Below are 20,373 nucleotides of genomic sequence, written 5' to 3' on the forward strand. Positions count from 1 at the left end.
AATAAGTTCACAGTAGTCATCAGATCTCAATCCAGTAGAGCATCTTCGAGATGTGGCAGAACATTTTGAGATTAACATTTTGGATGTGCAGTTCACATATCTGCGGCAATTGTGTGATGCTGCCATGTCAATATGGTCCAAAATCTCTGAGGAATGTTTCCAGCACTTTGTTGAATCTATACCACAAAGAATCAAGTCCAGACATGGTCCAGTTCAATTTTGCTGTGTTGATTAAGGTCTTGGCTACATGTTTTTCATTCTTGTTGATTGTTATTGGTGTAGGAATCTATAAAGCACAATGTTTTTGCTTTGCAAAGCACAAACATCATCTTAAAAATTAGGTCAAGACGAAATTTTATTTATTTTTTAATTTTTTTTTAATTTTTTATTAAACCATCATATTGCCAAGAAAAAACAACAAAGATCAAAATTTACGTATTTACAGCACAGTTTTTGTCTGAAAATAAAGGAATATTAGGAAAAGTACTTTTAAAGAATGTCATACCAAAATGGCTTATCCTCAGTTTGGAAAAAACAAACAAACAAACAAAAAAAAAAACCACCCAAACAACCAAAGAAAAAAAGTGGCACAGTCATATGAATGGGTACTGCTATTTTATGTGTCCTGCATTTTGGAATGAATTCTCTATTTAGTGTTCAACACACAAGACAAATCCAAGTAATCAGTAGTCAGACAAATAAATTACAGAGAATACTGACAAACTCACACCTTTCAGTTTATATTTATTACAAAAAAACAACAAAAAACTAAGGACATCAAAGGGAAAATTCAAACTACTGTGGACAAAACAAACATGTATATTTTTTTGCTGTTCTGTTTTGGACTGTGTGGACTGGTGTGAAATTTAATAAAATAGCCAATGGTTATGTTATTGTTAAGTGAATAAGTGTGGTAAAATGCATATGAATATCTTTTCATATTAAAAAGCTCAACAATACAAAAAACAAAAAAAGTCTAACAATAATTTAATAATTACATGATGAACCCTAATACATAACCCAACTGTAATTTATAACTAAGAAAAATAAAGTGATAGGTTCTTACATGCCCAGTATGCGGTTTATAATTGTAGAACAGAAACTGCTGTCCTGTCAAGTGAATAAAAAGAAGATATACTGTAAATCTGCACTGTATGAGGAGTTATCAGAATCCATGATATACTCTCTGTAGATGAATATAATAATATATGTGTAATTAAGACAATGGAATGGCTAAAAGCCAAGTGATTTATCATAACATTTATATACAAATTTTGGCCATGGTTTTATAACTTCCCTTTCTGATATTTCTTTGTAAGTAAATAGAGTTGTGGTACATACAGTGTTGTTATAATAATAATAATAATAATAATAATAATAATAATAATAATAATAATAATAATAATAATAATAATAATAACTACAGTAAGAACTAAAGAAGATCTTCCCAATTCTCGATGTAACCCGTTTAACTTGACCTACATTGTACCTTGTGACTTAAGTAGTTTTATTTACATTATGGTCAGATCTGTGCTATTATTCTCACCTTTTTTTATATTTTATTACATAATGTACAGTAGGTATCCAGAAAACGTGGAGTGGACATACTGACCAGCATAAAGTCCTGCTGCCTGCTCCGATGGTAGCTGTATATGCACAGTGTCTCCTTTTCTTAATGGGAGTACAGCACTCCCTGAAGCCTGATCTAGCAATCCCTTTTTATACTCATCATAAGTGTACATAACTGGCTCATTATTCTTCATCAGTGCCACCCACACATTACTTCCTTTGCAGTGTACGTTGTAAGAAAAGTAGTAGATCCCTGGTATGCTACAGGTAAAAACACCATTCTGAGGACTGTAGTCCTGATTGCCATTGTGCAAGAGTTTGTCAAAGATGACAGGGGAACCCACAGGGGGGAATGGATTTGTGAGTTTAGCTGTGAATGCAGGCAGCTCAGGGCCATTTCCACCAATCTCACCTCCATTTGGGTTCTTGTAACCTTGTTTTTGGCCACTGTATGGGCCAGTCATAGGAAGGATCTGTCCAAGGTCAGGAAATGTAGCAGGTTGTCCAGGAGGTCCAGGGGGTCCAGGTTGTCCCGGTTGCCCTGGAAATCCAGGAGGACCACTGGGACCGGGGTTACCTTGTGGACCAACAAGACCTGTGGGTCCTGGGGCTCCCTCACCAGGATAGCCAGGTTTACCTGTTAAGCCTGCATCGCCTTTTCGTCCAGGAAGCCCAGGGGGTCCAATTGGGCCCCCTGGTCCTGCAAGCCCTGGAATACCTTGTGGTCCCTGGGGGCCTTTCTCTCCAGCCTGTCCTCCTTCTCCTCTTGTTCCTGTTAATCCTGCAGCACCAGGGGCACCAGGTAAACCCCTAACACCAGCTTCTCCTTTTGGGCCAGTGGACCCTTGTAAGCCTCTTGGTCCTGGTTGCCCACCCTCTCCTGATCTACCAGGCTGTCCGGGAATCCCTGGAGGACCTGTCTGACCCTTTATTCCTGGATTTCCTCTTGGTCCTATGACACCATCATCTCCTTTTAATCCTTGGAAGCCAAGACTACCAGGAAGGCCTATTGGACCTGGTGGGCCAGGTATTCCACTTGAACCAGTGGGACCAATGACACCTGTGAGACCTGGGTGACCTTTATCACCTTTTGGACCTGGTGCTCCAGGAAGACCAGCATGTCCCTTATGACCCTTAGGTCCTGGAAACCCTGGTTTACCATAACCTGGCAAGCCTGGGTTCCCTGGTAAACCAGGGAGACCTGGTTCCCCCTTCCCTCCAGATACCCCCGGGTGCCCACTGAAACCATCTTTTCCTGGTTTTCCAATTCCTGGTACACCTGGTACGCCTGGTTGGCCTCTTTCACCAGGTGCCCCTGCCAGTCCTGGTTCTCCAGGAGAACCAGGCTTTCCTGGTATTCCTGGATGTCCAGGAAGACCATTCATACCAGGTTTACCAATGCCAGCAATGCCCACCTGTCCAGGTGGACCTGGTGGCCCACCAGGGCCTTTCAAGCCTGGAAAACCAGGTATACCAAGTCCTTTGTCTCCTTTGGGGCCTGGAGGACCAGGAAGCCCAGGCAGACCTTTTTGGCCAGGCTCCCCTAGAGGACCTCGCTGTCCTGGAAGTCCCTGATCTCCTGCTTTTGGAATCCCAGGGAGTCCTGAGGGACCTGGAAGTCCTGGAGGCCCAGGAGGTCCAGTTATGCCTACATCACCATTAGGACCAAGATCACCTTTTGATCCTGGTAATCCAGGTCCTCCAGGTTTTCCTGGCAATCCTGGCATACCAGGTTTTCCAACTCCTGGGTAGCCAGAAGGACCAGGAGGGCCTGGCTTTCCTGGTAAACCTGGCAATCCCTGTCCTGGAAGCCCAGGAGGGCCTTGTGGTCCTGGTGGTCCTGTTGGCCCTGGGGTACCTTGAATTCCTTGCAGTCCCTTTGGGAGACCTTTTACCCCTGGAACAGGAGGGCGTGGACCTTTAGCTCCTCTGGGAAAGGTTTGTCCTGTCAAGGAAAATACTAAAAGAGGTAAGTGTTGACCCACTAAATAATGATCTGACATGATCAGTTATCAGCAGTGTTGGGAAGATTACAGAATACATGCCCCAAAATGTATTTTGTAACATATTCCGTTACGTTACTCAATGAGAGTAACGTATTCTGAATACTTTGGATTACTTAATATATTATCATGCTTTTTTACAACTACATGAATGTCCTATTGCTTTTTGCGACATTACTATTACTATTATGGTTACTCGCCATACCAATAGCAACTAGATTTTTAAATCTTAATATAAAATGAGTAACAGTAGGGTGGACATTTGGTACGGCTGCACTTTTTGCAGTCATCTCGTATAGAAAACTATTCGGTGCGTATATAAAACAGGTCCGTGGCTCTGAACCATAGTAAAGGGACCTGTGGCTAATATGTCGGGTTCCGTGTCGGGCTCGTAGCCGAAAACTAGCTTTACTTTGTTGTCTGGGTCAGCTTTGCTAGCGAGAGACAGAGAGGCGTTGAAAGGCTGCTCCAATGGAACTTATTGTTTCGGAGGAAAACACGAACACAGTGTACAGTGGAGTCTTAATAACGTACTTACAACTGAGCTCGTCAGGCACTCTTTTTGGCTGCAGTTGTTATTATTATATTTACATGCAGTTTCTGCTTTTCTGCTCTGTGACAACTCGTACTTTTCCACTCACCTTTTTCTCCCTCCCTCGCTCACAGACACATAACGGGTATGGCAGTCCATTCTCCCTGCAGCACAGACTACACTGCCCATGAGGCTACATTCTTTAGGGCTATGCCTTTAATACTCTGGCCTATTGCCTTCATATCAAATCATTTTTAAAAATATTTCTTCATGTCATTATGAGACGCGAGATTGAGACACAGGCATTTGAGCCTCTTAATGTGTGTTTTGTTTGGGTTTCCACTGGTGTGGAATTACCAAAAATAGAGAGGGGATAGCCTAACATATGAAACAGGAAAAGAACGCCGTGTAATCCCTTTATTTCAACAAAGTAACTGTATTCTGAATACCACCTTTTTAAACAGTAACTGTAACGTAATACAGTTACTCATATTTTGTATTTTAAATACGTAACGGCGATACATATTCCGTTACTCCCCAACACTGGTTATCAGTAGTTAGTGATCGATGTTAACTAAAAAGATTTTAATACAGTTACTACTCACTGCATCTGAAAATGGATGACCCCTTATTAGGTCATTTGATTATAAATAAATGAACTAATAATGAACTAAAATAATTATTTACAGTGCTGTTGAAATAATGAAAACAGACATAATGAATCTATTGTAAAGTAAGTCGCAAAAGCACAGGAGGAAAGAAAACCAAGAAAAAAAAAAGAAAGAAAGAAAATTCAAAACCAGGGAGCGCTCCATGTAAATAATTAATTTATTGTAGCAGTGCACTTAAGTTAATATCTTGTCAGTTTTACGCCATCTCCCCTGTATTTATAATGGAATTTGAAGGCAGTTTTTAGTAAAAAGGTGTTAGTTAGTCAATGCAAAAAAGCTAAGAATTTAGTTCATGTCATATGTTGGAATATACAGATAAATATGTCGATGTCGATCTTACGTGCTGCACAATAATTTTTAATATTTAGTATTTACTGTTATATTCCCATAGATCATCGTAATGATGTTGTTTATTATATTGCTCTTTTTTTCTGCTTGTTTTCTCTTTTTTCTTTCTCAACAGGTGATCCAGGTGATTGATATATGTATTTTTTGTCTGCTTATTTTGTTGGTTTTTGTTTTTTTGCCCTTTATCACCATTCCTCTTCCCCTCTGTTTTTCTTTCCCTCTTTCTTTCTCCCCTTTCTTTTCCCCAGTCAAGTCTGTCCTTTATTTAGCAGGTTAAAATAAAATAAACAATAAAAGGCGAATCAAATAGACCAATACGGCAAGGCTGGGTTGGTCGATTTGGTAAAGTAAATCCGTTGGGCATCTTTCTTTGCCTTTAGACAATAATTCTGATGGCAAAAGAGCCAAACGGGACAGGCAAAAAAACCCAAAAGAATATATAGATAAATATGTAAAAAGGACCCATTGACGTATTTGATCTGTTTTACAGCAGGTTGTTAGTTTATTAATTATGGTATTAGAAAAGATGCAGGAGCTAAAAGTAATTTTTCACAAACATATTGAACTCACCTTTGCCATCTGTCAGTGGTCTCTCTTTACCCATGTGCAATGGCGGTTGAGGAAACTCTTGTCCATACTGAGGAAGTATTGGCATCTCATTCTCCAGAAACTGTTGCTGTGGATATGCATCATATTGTGGCAATGGCTGGGGCTGTTGGGGTGGCTGTTTATGTCCATAATACACCCCACCATGAGCAAGGTATAGTAAACATAGCTGTAACACTGTGATGAGAAGATAGAAAGAATGGAGGGATACAGCCACCATTTTCTGCAATTGAGAAACAAAAAGTGGAACTATAAGACAGATATAAAGATTTCAGTGAAATTAAATGAAAGCATCTACACACATGAAAAATCTTCGTATCTATCTTCATATCATATCTATATATCTCGTTAGCGGTATCCTTGAGGGTATCTTGAAGGTATCTTGATTCTTTAGATGAATATCAATTAATTTCCAAAACCACTACACATCTTCCCATAAAATACAGAAAATGCTGTTTTGTAAAAGCAAATAAACTTCACAATTTGTATCACAAGTAAACAGCTTTATTGGTTGACATTGATACATATATTTGTATAATGAATGTATTATTTACTTCTAGGTAATTTACTTAATTAATGTGAATAGAGTTTGGTCATTTAGGGTGTCTTGTGCTACTCATCAATGGGATAAATGCTGTGCAAACAGCATTTAATTATTTAGAGAAGAAAATAATAATAATTAAGCCTATTAATGGTTTATGGCCATGCTCTTAAACCATACTGGTACATAGATGAATTCAAATGCCAGGTTTCAAGAGCTTACAAAATTCACTTGTCAAACCAAAGAAATCACCCAAACCCTCCACTGCACATATGTGACCTAGCTTAGATATCTTTTCAGAAACACTGTGTAAAAGCCTCCCACATCCTTGAAGTGATTCACACATACATATTATAATTAAGAGGCCCCACAGGGGATGTGGCCAGTTTTGAACATAATCTTTAATTCTTTAAACATGTCTGCGCTAAGGAGATCAGCTAAGCACTGCCAAAAGCACTGTGTGAAAATAAACACTGATGGGTGAATGCATGTTTTCCTCAGCTGCAGTGTTTGTGTGTCCTGAAACCGAACCAAAGAGATCAAACATTTTGGAAAGCTGCAATAACTGAAGGCTTGCTTACATTTTTTAGAGCAATTATTCTAAAAAGAAAGCTAAGTTGTGTTGGCTGGATGTTTCCAGGGGATTATTTTTAGAATGGAAATACTTATGTGTCTAGTTTCTCTGCAAAATCAGCATGTTAGAGATGTTAGGGTTGATTTGAATATGTTGCAGTAGCTATTGCACAGGTTGCCATCTACTGCATGGTTAACATTGAGATGTGGACACCCATTCAGATATGCACACTTACAGCCAGTTTGGAATCTTTGTACTGTGGGAGGGAACCCACACAGGAACAGGGGGAACAGGCAAGCTCTACACAGAGAGGCCCCAGCTGACTAGTGGACATAAACCCAGGACCCACTTACAGTGAAGTGACTGCACTTCTCATCTAACTATATACATATTTCAATATCAAATAATTAACTGCTAGAGAAAACTACCAGCAGAAGCTTTCAGAATCTTCTCTCCACCATTTTCTAAAAGCCTCATAATGTTATTGAACAATATCTACATATTTCAAGGTTATAAGTTTGATCCTGAGATAAGCCAAGAGGCAACATAATAGCTTAGCATGTAAAAAGTCTTCAGTAAAGTCTTTAGAGTTCAAGTTCGAGTCTGTGTGAGTGTCGATCTCCAGTAATTGAAAAAACTACTAAAAAGCACTCAAAGACAGAAAGAGTCTTGGATGTGCTTCAGACGATTTTGACATTGTGCATTCAACATTCAAACTACTGTGCTTACAAAATACCAACACACATAACACAGCACCTTTTGCAGTTTGGTGCCTAAAAGTCTAAAAAACCTCAAAAAACCTAATCTTGATTCCTCTGTCCTTGCAAATTTTAGACCTATTTCTAAGGTCTCGTTTCTGTCATTTCAGTGTCCCGATAAAGTCAAGACTTGAATGGCGTAAATGTTCTTAATCTTAACAAGGAAAAAAAAGTGACCAAGCTGTAATTCCAGTACCCCAGATCTTGACCTGCGCAGTTTAGTACCTTTTGCTAAACCGCATGCAAAAAATTTGGGGGTTATACTGGATAATAAGTTTACCTTTAAGAAACAAATGAACTCTGTTGTACAGCGGTCCTTTTTAAAATTGAGGCTCTTATCCAAGGTGAGATCATTCTTATCTTTTATCTTTGATGTCATTTGTTACTGTGTAATTTTTATCTTTGTACAGCACTTTGGTCAACATTTTGTTGTTATTAAATGTGCTATATAAATAAAAAAATAAAGTAAAGTAAAAGGCTAATTAAAAAACTTTAAAAGGGGGAGTTACTGTTTGAGGACTGCTTGTCAGTTTGGACAGTCAAAAGCTTAACTGTCAGTTTGGAGAAATTTGGAGGTTCTAAGTTCAGGCGTTCACTGAGTTTTTGAAGGATAACAGTGAGAGTAAACAGTGAAAAGCTCTATGAATGAACACCTCAAGTGTAGCCTGGAAGTACTAAAGCTAAAGCTTACTGAAGCTGGGTTTGATTCTTATCAGAATTTGGTAATTTATGATGTCTTGGATCTAAATGCTTCAAGAAAACCAGTTTAAATATGTGATTAAACAGCACATATAGACTAGAGATTAATTTTGAAAGGAAAGAGTGAAACTCTAGTCCGGTCAAATAGGTCAGACTGCTTGAAGCTGTGGAGTCTGTTCTTATGAGAGCTGTTATAGTTTGAAGCACAATACCAACAATGAAATGTTCAGAGAAAAACCTAAATGCCATAAAACTCACAGTTAACTGAAAGTTAATTAAAAAAACAACAACATTAAGAATAAAAAAGATCACACTTAAGCACTGCAACACTGATTCACAACCACTCCTGAAGTGAACTTTTGCTTCAGAACTGATATGATCATAACTGAATGACAAATTGTAATGAATTCTGTATCACCTTTTTGTTTTTCAAAGAAGAACATGGCCTTTAATATCACTGACTGTAACTAACTGTCAGAACTAGCAAAACATTTGGGATGAAAATGTCTGTTTAGGTTTGTTTGCCTCCCCTGTTTGTGGAGGATCAGTTCACTCATTATTTCATATATTTGTTACCCAAATGCTCTGTTGTTTGGCTAAAGCTAACTTGGGCAAAGATATACGTAAATACATGGAAATCTATGGGTAAGGTTTATGACAAGTTACAGAGATATCACCCCAATTAGAGAAACCACAAAACATGGGGAAGCACCCGTTACATTTGTGCAGCTGGTTCATGGAGGAAAGAGACGTAGGTCATAATGTGGAACAAAGTGTTAAATACAGTGAAAGTGGGACCACTGCAGCCATTATGCATGCCTTTTTATATTTGTTCATGCATCTTCCTTGTCGTGAGCAAATGTTTCTACCAGTGCACTACTGGGCTGTTTTTGGAGGACTGCACACAAACAGTTCTGTGTTGGTTGCATACCCATAGTCCTTTCCTCTGTGTACTCAAAGACCTATGCAATGGTTCCATAAATCCACCCTTAGGCACAAAATATTTGAAAACTCACTGTTGGAACATTTAATTTAAATAGTCATTAAAATTCCAGAGTTTCAGCTGCTGTTTTACATTTTTAATGAATTTCTTCCAGAGAAAAAAAGAACAGACCGCTTCAATAAAAAACGATTTGCCAACTGACTGAATTTCAGTCATGTCAGCGTTTTAATGTCACATTTTAGGCGAGACAATCTTTTGCTTTTCGTGCATCTCCAAACATTCAATCTTGGAGCAAAATCACTTGTTTAATCTTTTTCAGCTATAAAGCCAGCAGGAGACTGATCCTCAAATATTGAGCTTCTAAGCAGAACATGGTTTCACACGTTGGGAATTCGCTCTGCAGACAAAAAAGGAACACATGTTTGGCAAGGAAATAACAAAGAGGACCTCCAAGGATATGCCACTCTTCATGGCTCAGAGACATAAAGCATACAAAAACATACCCAGTTTTAACGGGTTGGTTTGCTGCAAAGCAAACAACCCAAGTACATGTTATGCTCGGCTAAGTTCTTTATTATTATTTTTCTTCCTTGGCATTGCCTCCCCACACCATTTGTCATAGTGAGCAAAAATTAGCTGTGAGGCGACTGATTCTATGCAGTTTTAGTTTAGGTTTTACCGTTTTCAAACAGTTAATTAACAATTTGTTGCAAAAACATCATAAAAATTCCTTCCTATTCTCCCCATTGGGTACACCTGTGGCTAAACACTATTGGGTACACTTAGCAGACCATATCAGTAAGTACACCTGTCACTGGCCGGCCACTTTTTAGGCACATCTGTATACACACTACGACTGTTTTGTATAAAGTATACACATGTCTAGCCAAATTTTGAAGAGGTGGCAACAGACAATATTTGGTAGGACATGTTGTGGCAGATCTTTTATACAATATATATAATTTATTTATCCAGATAAAAGGTATTATTGAGATTAAAAATGGCTTTTCCAAGTGGCAAGTATAGTATAACAAATTATGGAAATGAACACAACTGACATTCAATACAGGCAAGTGCACACAAACATCCGAATCAAAACGCAAGCACGGTCCACTCTACACCAGTGTTGTGGTGCTGTGATACAGTTGAAGAGTTTATTGAAGCTTATTAACTTATTGTGTCACGCTGTCAGGGTAGCTGCCCTTAATTATACAGCTAGCCTTTATTTACAGACGGTCGATATCATCAGTCATTTTTTGGTTTACAGACGGTTTAATGGGAAAGCAATTGGAGCGTCTAGACCACAGACTAAATTGCAATAAGTATTGAATTCTAATGACATTGCACTATGTGTTTAGCTTTGATACTTGAGTACCTTGCGTGGCAAACATTATAACACAACAAATAAAGAAACCTGAATCATTTTGTTCTGGGTTATTACACTTTTCCCATCACAACGGCTGCAGTAAAATTCTCATGTATTTGCTTTCCACCTTCGTTTTAAGATTTAAGAGGAACAGCTTCTCCCGGCACAACGAAAGGTTTGCAATTCTTTATCAAGAAGCATGTAGTTATGAGGTGCTTAAAGTAAAAGCACACGCTCTAATAATGACACTTTCACGACACAATCATTGTTTCTGACAAAATTATTGGACAGAGTTTAGTCTAGTCAGGAAACTAGGCATGACCATTATGCATTCACAATTATGTTTCACAGTGAACCTGACAAAAGCTGCAGATGAAAAACAACTACTCTCAAACATCTTTTTTTAACACAATATGGTCTTGCTGTGTCCCTGAACGAATAGCTTGACAATAAATATTTCCTCTCTGCAACAACAACCAAATAGAATCCACTTAGAATCCCTTCTATGATTTAAACTTTCACCTTGTGCATGACCTCAGCTTTGATGAAATCTCTTCAGACACCTCCACACCCGGCACTCGATGACAATCTCATGCAACAAAGACTACTCGGCCCACTGTGGTTCCTGGTTCCTCTGAGCCTCTTTGCCAATACATACAACCGCAGCTGGCTTTGCCTGGTGATGAGCCACCAGTCTTTTATCACCTCTAGATTGGCTTTGGAAATAATCACATTTCCATTTCTCCTCTGGGTTCCTCTCCTGACTTATTCCAGATGTGGGGAATCTATTGCTTGATAAACAAACGGTGAGGAACAGAGGCATGTCATTGCTTATAGACACGGGTGCCAGTCTTAATTGCCTGTGGTCGGGCTTGGCTTTTGTACTTTAAACAGAGGGTCCTTCTTTTCCAATAAGAGTGGGAAACTAACTGTGCTGCAGGATATAAAGCAAACTTTTGAAATTTCAACACCAATGATACATACTGATCATTGACAGAGAAGCCTTTGTGTGCAAGTGTCAAGGCTACAAATTAATGCTGAATGGCTGAGACCATTGTTAGTGAACAAATCCAAATGCAAGAGAAAAACTTCAGAATTCTAAAACAATTTCAAAACAATATCCAGAAGCTAACTGAGCAGGATTTATACTGGCATAATGGACATATTGTCATTTTGGCTGTAAGATTAAAAAAATAATTGTCATCTTTCAGGAACCATTGGAATTTTTCTCTCGAGCCTAAAATGGTTGAGGAGTACAGTAATGTGAAGCGGTAACAACTAGGCAGAGCTTTTTTCTGTCCATGTTCAGATATCAGTACCTTGTGAATGCCTTGTACAACCATGATACTTCAAATATTTATACATTTATAAATAAAGTGTTAAGCTCTATTAAAGCTAAACAATATGTACTGAGCCCTGCGACAGACTGGCGACTTGTCCAGGGTGTACCCCGCCTCTCGCCCCATGACAGCTGGGATAGGCTCCAGCGCCCCCCGTGACCCTGAAAAGGATAAGCAGAAGCAAATGAATGGAATATGTACTGAGGTTTTCCAGACATCCTCTGACAGTGTGGTGTTAACTTATCCAACATTTTGGATGCATGGCAATCATGGTCACAATGTAGGATCAAGTGGATGAAGTGAACAAGGCCCCATTACACCTAGAGACCTAGAGACCATTAAGCCTAGAGACTGGTCTGCAACCATCTGGCAACCATCTGGTACTCCCCAACCATTTGGGGAGTACACTAATAGCAATAGTCCAATATGGTGGACAACGTTCAAGCATTGTGCACATGATGTCACGTGAGAAAATTAGTCCAGACATATTTTTACATTTCTAGGAAGACATTGCTATCTTCAGCAAAACAATGCCAAACTTCACTGTGCATCATTTCCAAGAGCATGACTAAACATAAGTAAAGAAAGTACTATGCAGTAATACTGATGGGTTAAGAAGCTCTTAGTGTCACAAAGGTTCCTCTCTTTTTATCTGGACAGGTCACCATAGAAACTTTGACTAGGTCAAAGTGAATTTAGGATTGTTGAATGTGTCTTTTGTCCTGTCTTCCTCTTTTCATCCCCAACTGGTCACGGCAAATGGCTGCCCCTCCCCGAGACTGGCTCTGTCTGGGGTTTCTTCCTGTTAAAAGGGAATTTTTCCTTCCCACTGTCACCAGGTGCTTGCTCAAAGGAGTCATCTAATTGTTAGGGTATGACTCTATTATTGTAGGGTCTTTACAATGCAATGTAAAACACTTTGAGGCAGGCTACTGTTATTGTGATTTGGTGCTATATAAATAAAATTGAATTGAATTGAAGTTAACATAAAGAAAGCATGAAATGATCTGGCTCATGATTCAGGCTTCAGCATCATGCTTTATTTCATTTCAACAACCCTGCCATGGGGATTTCACTACCTGAGCTCCAGCAGACCCAAGAACAATACAGATGTTGTTCTCTTCAACTGACCTTTTTTTTTTTTTTTTTAAATAGACTGAGTCAAAACACACTAAAATATGAACATCGCTTTTGGACGGTCAAAACAAACCCATCTGACCTCGTAAGACACAATATTCTCATACAATAATGTGTGTAACAATTCTGTCAGTGTAATGTGGAAACGCTTTTCAGCTCCTACACACAAACACAAAGGAATGCAACAATCAGCTGACAGGAACACGAGCGCCAAGACGACATCTGGGGAATGTACCTGAGTATACGTGTGACCCACTGCATGAATTTATGTGAGCTGATGCTAACCTTTATAAGAAAAACACACCACCGCTACAGTCTCAGTCTGGAGTACTCACACTGTGGGTATGCTTGGAGTTTCTGCAGACAAGGACAACAACACACACCTGAAGCCAAAAACAACTAACTCACTGTATCCAGAACCATGATAGGAAAATAAAGTCAAAACAGCTCTACTAATAATGATATCTATCAGACAGGACCTGTAGTGAGGCAAGTGGCTCAATAGAGGGTGCCAAACTACATTACTACTCAGATTTTCAGTTCATCAATACAGTCTATTTTGTTTACTTGCCTTTTTCACAGGCTGGGTGGATACTGGCTGTAGCTCAGGTGGCAGAGCAGGTCAGCCACTAATCTGAAGGTTGGTGGTTTGATCCCAGGCTGCCTCCTGGCGGCATGCCAAATATCCTTGGGCAAGATACTAACCCCGTGTTTGCCTACTGGTGGTGGTCAGAGGGCCCGGTGGCGCCAGTGTCCGGCAGCCTCGCCTCTGTCAGTGCGCCCCAGGGCAGCTGTGGCTACAATGTAGCTTACCATCACCAGTGTGTGAATGGGTGAATGACTGAATGTAGTGTGAAGCGCTTTGGGGTCCTTAGGGACTAGAAAAGCGCTATACAAATGCAGGCCATTAGTCCAGTGGGGGAAAAAGATATCCTGGCAAAGGCTGCTTTTTAATAATAAGATTTATTTTTGTTGTTTATCATAATTTATACTAAGTTTTGTGCATCATCATCATCCCCATTTTCCTCCTTGTTATTCTCCAAGCCTGTGCTGCTTTTCTCTTTTGTTTTCACTCTAAGCAGCTGATTCATCTCAGCTCAATCATCATGTAACTTTTTGATCATTTCTCCCTCTTCCTGCTCATCTTCATAGTGAGAATATTAACTTTCCCCCCTAAGCAGTGAGTTAAAAAATGAAGAAAAATGGGTGTGAACGCTTCCCCAGCTCAGCTTCCTATCTCTCCATCTTTGCTAACTTTGCTTTCTTATATATATATCTTTCAGCTTTTGCCATTGATGTCACATCTACACACAGCCTCAAATCCCACAATGCATGGATGTAGCACCTGGATGCATTTTTAATTGCTCACCGCTCACTCTATCCTTTGAAAAGCCTTGCACATACACCCACGCAGTCCACCCGACCTCATCACCCATCTCACTGACATATTTTTCCCTCTCCTGCAGTTGTAGGAACCACAAGTCACAGAGTGCCTGCCCACAATTTTCATTTCAGGGCAAAAACTGGAGTGGGAGGAGAATTATTTTCCTATTAGCTTTTGAGTTCTGTCAAAACAGAGTATCTGATGTCAGTGGACAGCAACTAATAGCAACCCAGACCGAAGAGACACTTTAGGTTGTTTCCATGTTTAAAGAAAAAGAAATTCAATGAGAAGAAAGGATGAGAACGTTTATGTTTGGATCTTATCGAATTTGATTTAAATAGGGAAGATTTATAGGTACAGCAACAAAGAAATGCTTGCATCAGATTTAGACTTTTCCCTTGAACTTTGTGCGGTCTCTGCCGCAATCTTTCTTGGTCTCCCTCGTATTTAGCTGGTGCTAAAAATGGACCCGTGAAAGAATATTTTTAAAAGTAATAACAATGTTTGGCTAATAATCAGATCTGATCAGTAATACTGTGCTAAAACCACAGACTCCACTGGAGAATTCTGCAGCTGCATAAATAGATTTCCAGTTATGAGCAAATCAGGGAACAGCACACCCTGTGTTGCCTCTGTTTTTCCAATTCCCAATCAGATACTATATTTACTCAAGCGCTAATGTTTGTGCTTTTCTACTTACTATTTCACTGGGAAATATCGTCCAGTGTAGAAGAACAGAAGTTCAGCTGTCACATTTCAGATGTCCACAGTAAACTTTCCATCCAGATGTAGTGCATATTTGGAAAAAAAAAACTGGAGTTTTTCCACTCGCTTTGTTTTTAAAATGCAAATTTTAAACATGCGCGAAACAGGTGGTTGGAAAGTTGATAGCACCAAATGGTGATTTCCCCTCACACATGTTTTCATTTAAATACTGTGGAAAGCAAATGAGGTCAAATATAACATTTCACAAAAAAAAACCCCCAACTCAACAATAAAAATCTTAAAAATAATATAGACGTGACATATATATTATTTTAACCCTTTGGATGCATTTTGTTCTTTTTTGTAAAAGCATGGAGAGGCCTGACTCTTAAAAAAATGGATCAAACGGCTACAAAAGCAAAAGGTTACTTGCACACTGATTTTATAGCTTGTAGCACCTTTAGTTGCAATAACTAACTAAATAAATAAAGTAATAAAGTAACAGTTTTCTTTTTGACTTAAACAGTCTGTCACATCATTGTGGGCCAATTCTAGACCCCTCTTTTTTTTTACAAAGTTTGTTCAGGATATTGAGATTTGGAAGCATTCATGTAGGCACAGCTCTCTTAAGGTCCTACCACAGCATGCCTGCACTTTGACTGACCCATTGTGACACCTTAATTGTTTTTTTTTTTTATCAGCCATTCTGTTATAATTTTGCTGCTGTGCTTGGGATCATTGCCCTTTTTTATGCCTGAATTTGGACTAAGCTTTAGCTGTCCAAAGACAGATGGTCTCACATTTAAGTCCATACAGAGAAGTTCATGGTCGTCTTAATGACTGCAAGGTGCCGAATTCCTGTGGCTGCAAAACGAACCCAAATCATCACTTGGCCACCACTGTGATGCGTTTGATATTAAGTGTTCGTGTTGATATGCTTTGTTTGCTTTTGTGCATTAGGGATTATGCCAAACATCTCCATCCATTAGGTTTACAACACCAGAAGTGTTTTTTTTAGAGAGAAGACACTTTCTCCTGGAAACCCTACTAAACAATTCACACTTGTTTAATTTTTTTCTAATCGTGTTATCATGAACTTTAACATTTAACATGCTAACTGAGGCCTGTAGAGTCTGTATTTCTTGTGTTTGTTGTAGTTTCTTTAAGAGTTGTGTGGTCTGACCTTAGGATGAATTTGCTGAGAAGACTGTCTTTGAGTTGACAAAAACGGAATGCTCCAGACCAGCAAACAATTTTTGAGATACTTACCTTTGTAATTCCTACAAGAGCAGTAAGTTTACTGCATAGAGAACTGTAAAAACTCTTTTTCACATGCTTGTTAATGTTCAAGTCATGCTTATGGCAAGAACATCAGACTCTAATTTCTGTCAAGCCTTCATAATGTAAATTCATAACTTTTACTATGTTTTATTGGTGTTTCTACTTAAATACACCTCTGAAAATGTGCTGGTAAAGACCCAAACATGCCAAGTTCTGTCCTCAAACTGACGTCAAAAACCACTGAAGGTTTCCAACATGTTAAGATGAATGGTTTTGCAATATAGTACTGAGGATATTAAAATCACGAGCACGATTCGGTATATGATCCCTTCCAGAGGAGTAGTAATTGCTGTAGTTTGGAGGTTGGGAGCAGTCTAATATTTAAAAATGACTGGGTGGTGATTATATGTTGCTTTGAGAAGGGTTGTATTTGGGTTTTATCACCAGCAATTTCATTTTGATGGTTTCCTCTACCTCTACAGTTGATCAATCATTGAATGCACTCATATCAATTTTACTGCAATCATAAAGTGGGCTGGGGAGCATTTACGGCTTGATGTGACATGCATACATCGCCTGTACTGGTGACATGACAACAGCCAAGGGAAGCTTAATGTGTTATACAGTCACACCATAAAATATGCCACTCAGGGAAAAAATATGTTCCTCCCTTTTCCTACTTCCAGATGTTTTCGCAGCACACTATTTATGAGGGATTATAAGAACTAGGACTCCTTCTACTTAGGAGTTTAGATAAGAGTCACTTTGTAATAAATCTGCAAAATTTAAAGCTGGAACTACAAAGTGGTGTTTTGAAACAGAGCTACCACCTGTGGCTTTGAAAGAAAGTAAAGCGTGTCAGGACAGCAGCTAATGTGGAACCATTAACAGTATCTGTATTTGATTAACACTGTAAGATTGCCATAAAGTGAACCTGATTTCATCATTTGAGACATTTCTATGGCTGCAGTACTCTGCACAGTAGCACGAGACCATTTGGACACATGGCCTGAAATCACAGAGGCTGCAGCTGTGGGATCAAGAGGCACATTCCCTCAGAGCTGCATAAACACTTCCTGTTTGGTAGGTGAGAACTGCAAAGGAGTCAGACTCGGAGAGGAGAGCTGTCAAGAGACATTAACAGAGTAATAAATATGTGAAATCACAGCATGCTCACAGATACTCCTAGCAAACAAGATGAAGTATCCCTTAAATAGTGGAATAATTTGACCTAAAATACAGCCAAATAGCTGATAAATAGTTTGATTTCTGTTCACTGTAAGAAATGGTTACAGAAATATTTCACCATTTTGGGAAATATTGTGATTTTTGATGAAAGTTTGATGCAAACACTGAGAGTAAAGTAAATATGAAAGCTAGCAAGAGCATTAGCTTAGTACAAAGACAAGAGGGGGCAGCTAGCTTGGTTATGTTCAAAGATTAAAAAAAAAAAAATCTCCATATTTTAAAATCTTACTACAGCAATTTTTAAAGGAACTTTGTCACATTGCATACACATTGTTGCTTACAGACACATATAAAGGGTTTTTTAAATATATGTTTTCAGTCTTTTTTCCAAACTACGCTAATAGCTGCTTCAGATTTAGCATTTAGCATAGAGTTGCGACTCTTCATCAAAAAGCCACCAAAATACATTTTCTTTACTATTTGGCAGCATGTTGTAACAGTTTTAAATGGCGAAGCTTTTCTGGGGCCAAAAAACTCAAGTGCTCACTTGAGCAGATACAGCGACATCCTGGCCCTTGGACGCAAACACTAACCCTCCCAAAAAAAACCAAACTGACCACATTTGCGAGGCTTCAAACAGTCTCATTCTCAAAATCCAAACTTTTTAAGTAACTTAAAACTGATCTGCAGATTGAGTTGAACTTTATTACAAATTTCCTCTTCTGACAACATAACAAATGCAGTCCTAGAAAAACAATGAAAAACACATGCAAGCTTCTTGGATGTCTGTTAGGTCCAGACATGTTATTGCTAAGGAAAAATGGTTGATCATCTTATCTTGATGTGAGCTGTCTGGACCTCTTTATATCCACAGCTTATTAAATTACCAAAACCCATATTAACAGTTGTAGTTTATTAATATAAATATATAACCCTAGATACAGGTGCTGCTTTTAAAGAATGGTACATGAATTTAGAGAAAAAAAAGATATTTCACATCTCCCACTTACAAAACTTATCGCCTCAGTCATCACACAAGTCTGTATAGCTCATTACATGTGCGGCTCTGCTGGCACCAAATTAATCTGCTTTAATGCCACTTTTGCAGTGTAAAATTTTTTGAATGAACCCAAACAACTTCATCTTTGACATATTTAACATGATCATAACATGGACACATGATTTCTTTACGCTTTACGGACAGGTGCACATTGAGATTTAATGTCCTTAAACTATGCTGAGAGGATAAAGATACAATAAGTCTGATCGCTTTGCATCGTGTCATTTTGAACCACCACATCAGAAAATTTATTTTAAAGTCTGGCTTGCAGTATGAAACTCTGAAAACCTTCACTTCTGCATGACAGTGAAGAAGAAGACAACGAAGAAGCAGAAGAGGTTTTCTAAAAGAAAATTTAATGAAGCATAAAAATTTCTGTCTCCAGCCCGCAGCACCAGTGTTCTGCTGAGGAGACTTTTTTCTTAAATCCTGTTTCCTCTTATTTATGCGGGACAGATTACTGCTCAAAAGCTCTTAACACCTAAATCTTCTTATCCATAAACACAGGAGGAAAAAGTGCATGTTTTTCTTGTCCTGAAAAACATGCACCTAAACTTTCTAAAATGTCAAGGCATTCCACTAACTGGTGCTAAATCCTGCCGAGACGCTGCACTGTGCATTTATTTTAACAAGCTTAAGCCCAGGTTATTCTTCCCAGGTGTCTCTTTTGGATTTTCTTTTCTTTCTCCCTCTTTCTCTGCATTGGGAAAAATGTCAGATGTGATCTGCGGAGACATCTCAGCCCATTCTTCACAGCTGTGAAGTAGGATGTCTTATGATACATTTACTTGCTTCTCAGTTTCCATGTTCCTTTGCATGTGCAATCCCAAAAGGCAAAAAAGGAAAATGATCCAATCTCTGCCTTGCAATCAGACGACCATGCCAAAGCAAAACCAAATCAAAATGAACACATTTAACTATAAGACTTGATGATGCATCACTTACCTTTGTGTGTGCTGCTGCTGCTGCTGTGGTATCACTGAGCTTTTAAGGAGTTTGTGACAGACGCTGAACAGCAGCACTGGTGAGGGTTTGGCTTTTATCTACAGGTGGGTGGAGCTGCACAGGCTGAGAGCACAGAGGAGCTGGATCTGTGCACGAGGAGAGACGGGGGGAAGAAAACAGGATCTGTGTGAGAGAGAAACCACTACTTGAACTCCATGTTTGCAGCATTAAGAGGTTATTATACACAGAAACAAAGTGAGGGGAAAGAAGAAACCCAATCAGCTGCACGAGGAGGAAGATTCTCGTTTGACTTGGACCTCTCAGTGCATTCTTTGCATGGAGAAAGATTTAAGGGCAGGGTCTTACTCTGGTTAGCCAATGCTAGCTGAGGTTAGGCTCTAGCTAAGTGGGGAGGTTTTTGTGGCAACCAAAGTGCACACACAGTAGTTGATAAAACAACCTTACCACAAAGGACTATTTAGAAACTGGTCAAATTGTTCACATTTCTACTTTTTAAGGACTTTTGAGACAACATAAGAGAGGATATGAAGCTACTTAACATTGGAATTGTGTTTTCTTATTTAAAATAAAAGTAATAATCAAACAGATCTATTAGTATAAAACTCCTACTCATAACTGAGCAGCGGTACATCACAAATTTGACCTAAATGCTAGCTACTAGCATTCTTTGCTCACAATGAGAGTGGTAACAAGCCTTAAGTT

At 39.0% G+C, this 20,373-nt stretch overlaps 1 protein-coding gene across 1 annotated transcript; it reads right to left on the bottom strand.

Moving 5' to 3' along the window:
- Nucleotides 1–409: 409 nt before the first annotated feature.
- LOC308394236 (uncharacterized protein) lies at nt 410–19,723 on the bottom strand. Its single transcript, XM_080878479.1, has 3 exons — nt 19,651–19,723; nt 5,694–5,952; nt 410–3,514 (listed from the first exon to the last, which is right to left on the bottom strand). The coding sequence occupies exons 2-3, from the start codon at nt 5,947–5,949 to the stop codon at nt 1,563–1,565; spliced, it is 2,208 nt and encodes a 735-aa protein (XP_080734605.1). The 5' UTR covers nt 5,950–5,952; nt 19,651–19,723; the 3' UTR covers nt 410–1,562.
- Between the last annotated feature and the right edge of the window lie 650 nt (nt 19,724–20,373).

This window comes from Rhamphochromis sp. 'chilingali' (genome assembly GCF_963969265.1).
Source record: "Rhamphochromis sp. 'chilingali' genome assembly, chromosome: 3".
NCBI classification, from domain to species: Eukaryota; Metazoa; Chordata; class Actinopteri; order Cichliformes; family Cichlidae; genus Rhamphochromis; species Rhamphochromis sp. 'chilingali'.

Bases quoted from the DNA above. Each gene is read 5' to 3' on its own strand.
- LOC308394236 (XM_080878479.1), bottom strand. From the start codon at position 5,949: ATGGTGGCTGTATCCCTCCATTCTTTCTATCTTCTCATCACAGTGTTA. The intron at 3,515-5,693 runs GTGAGTTCAATA...TTTCCTTGACAG, and splicing joins ACCACTGACAGATGGCAAAG to GACAAACCTTTCCCAGAGGA.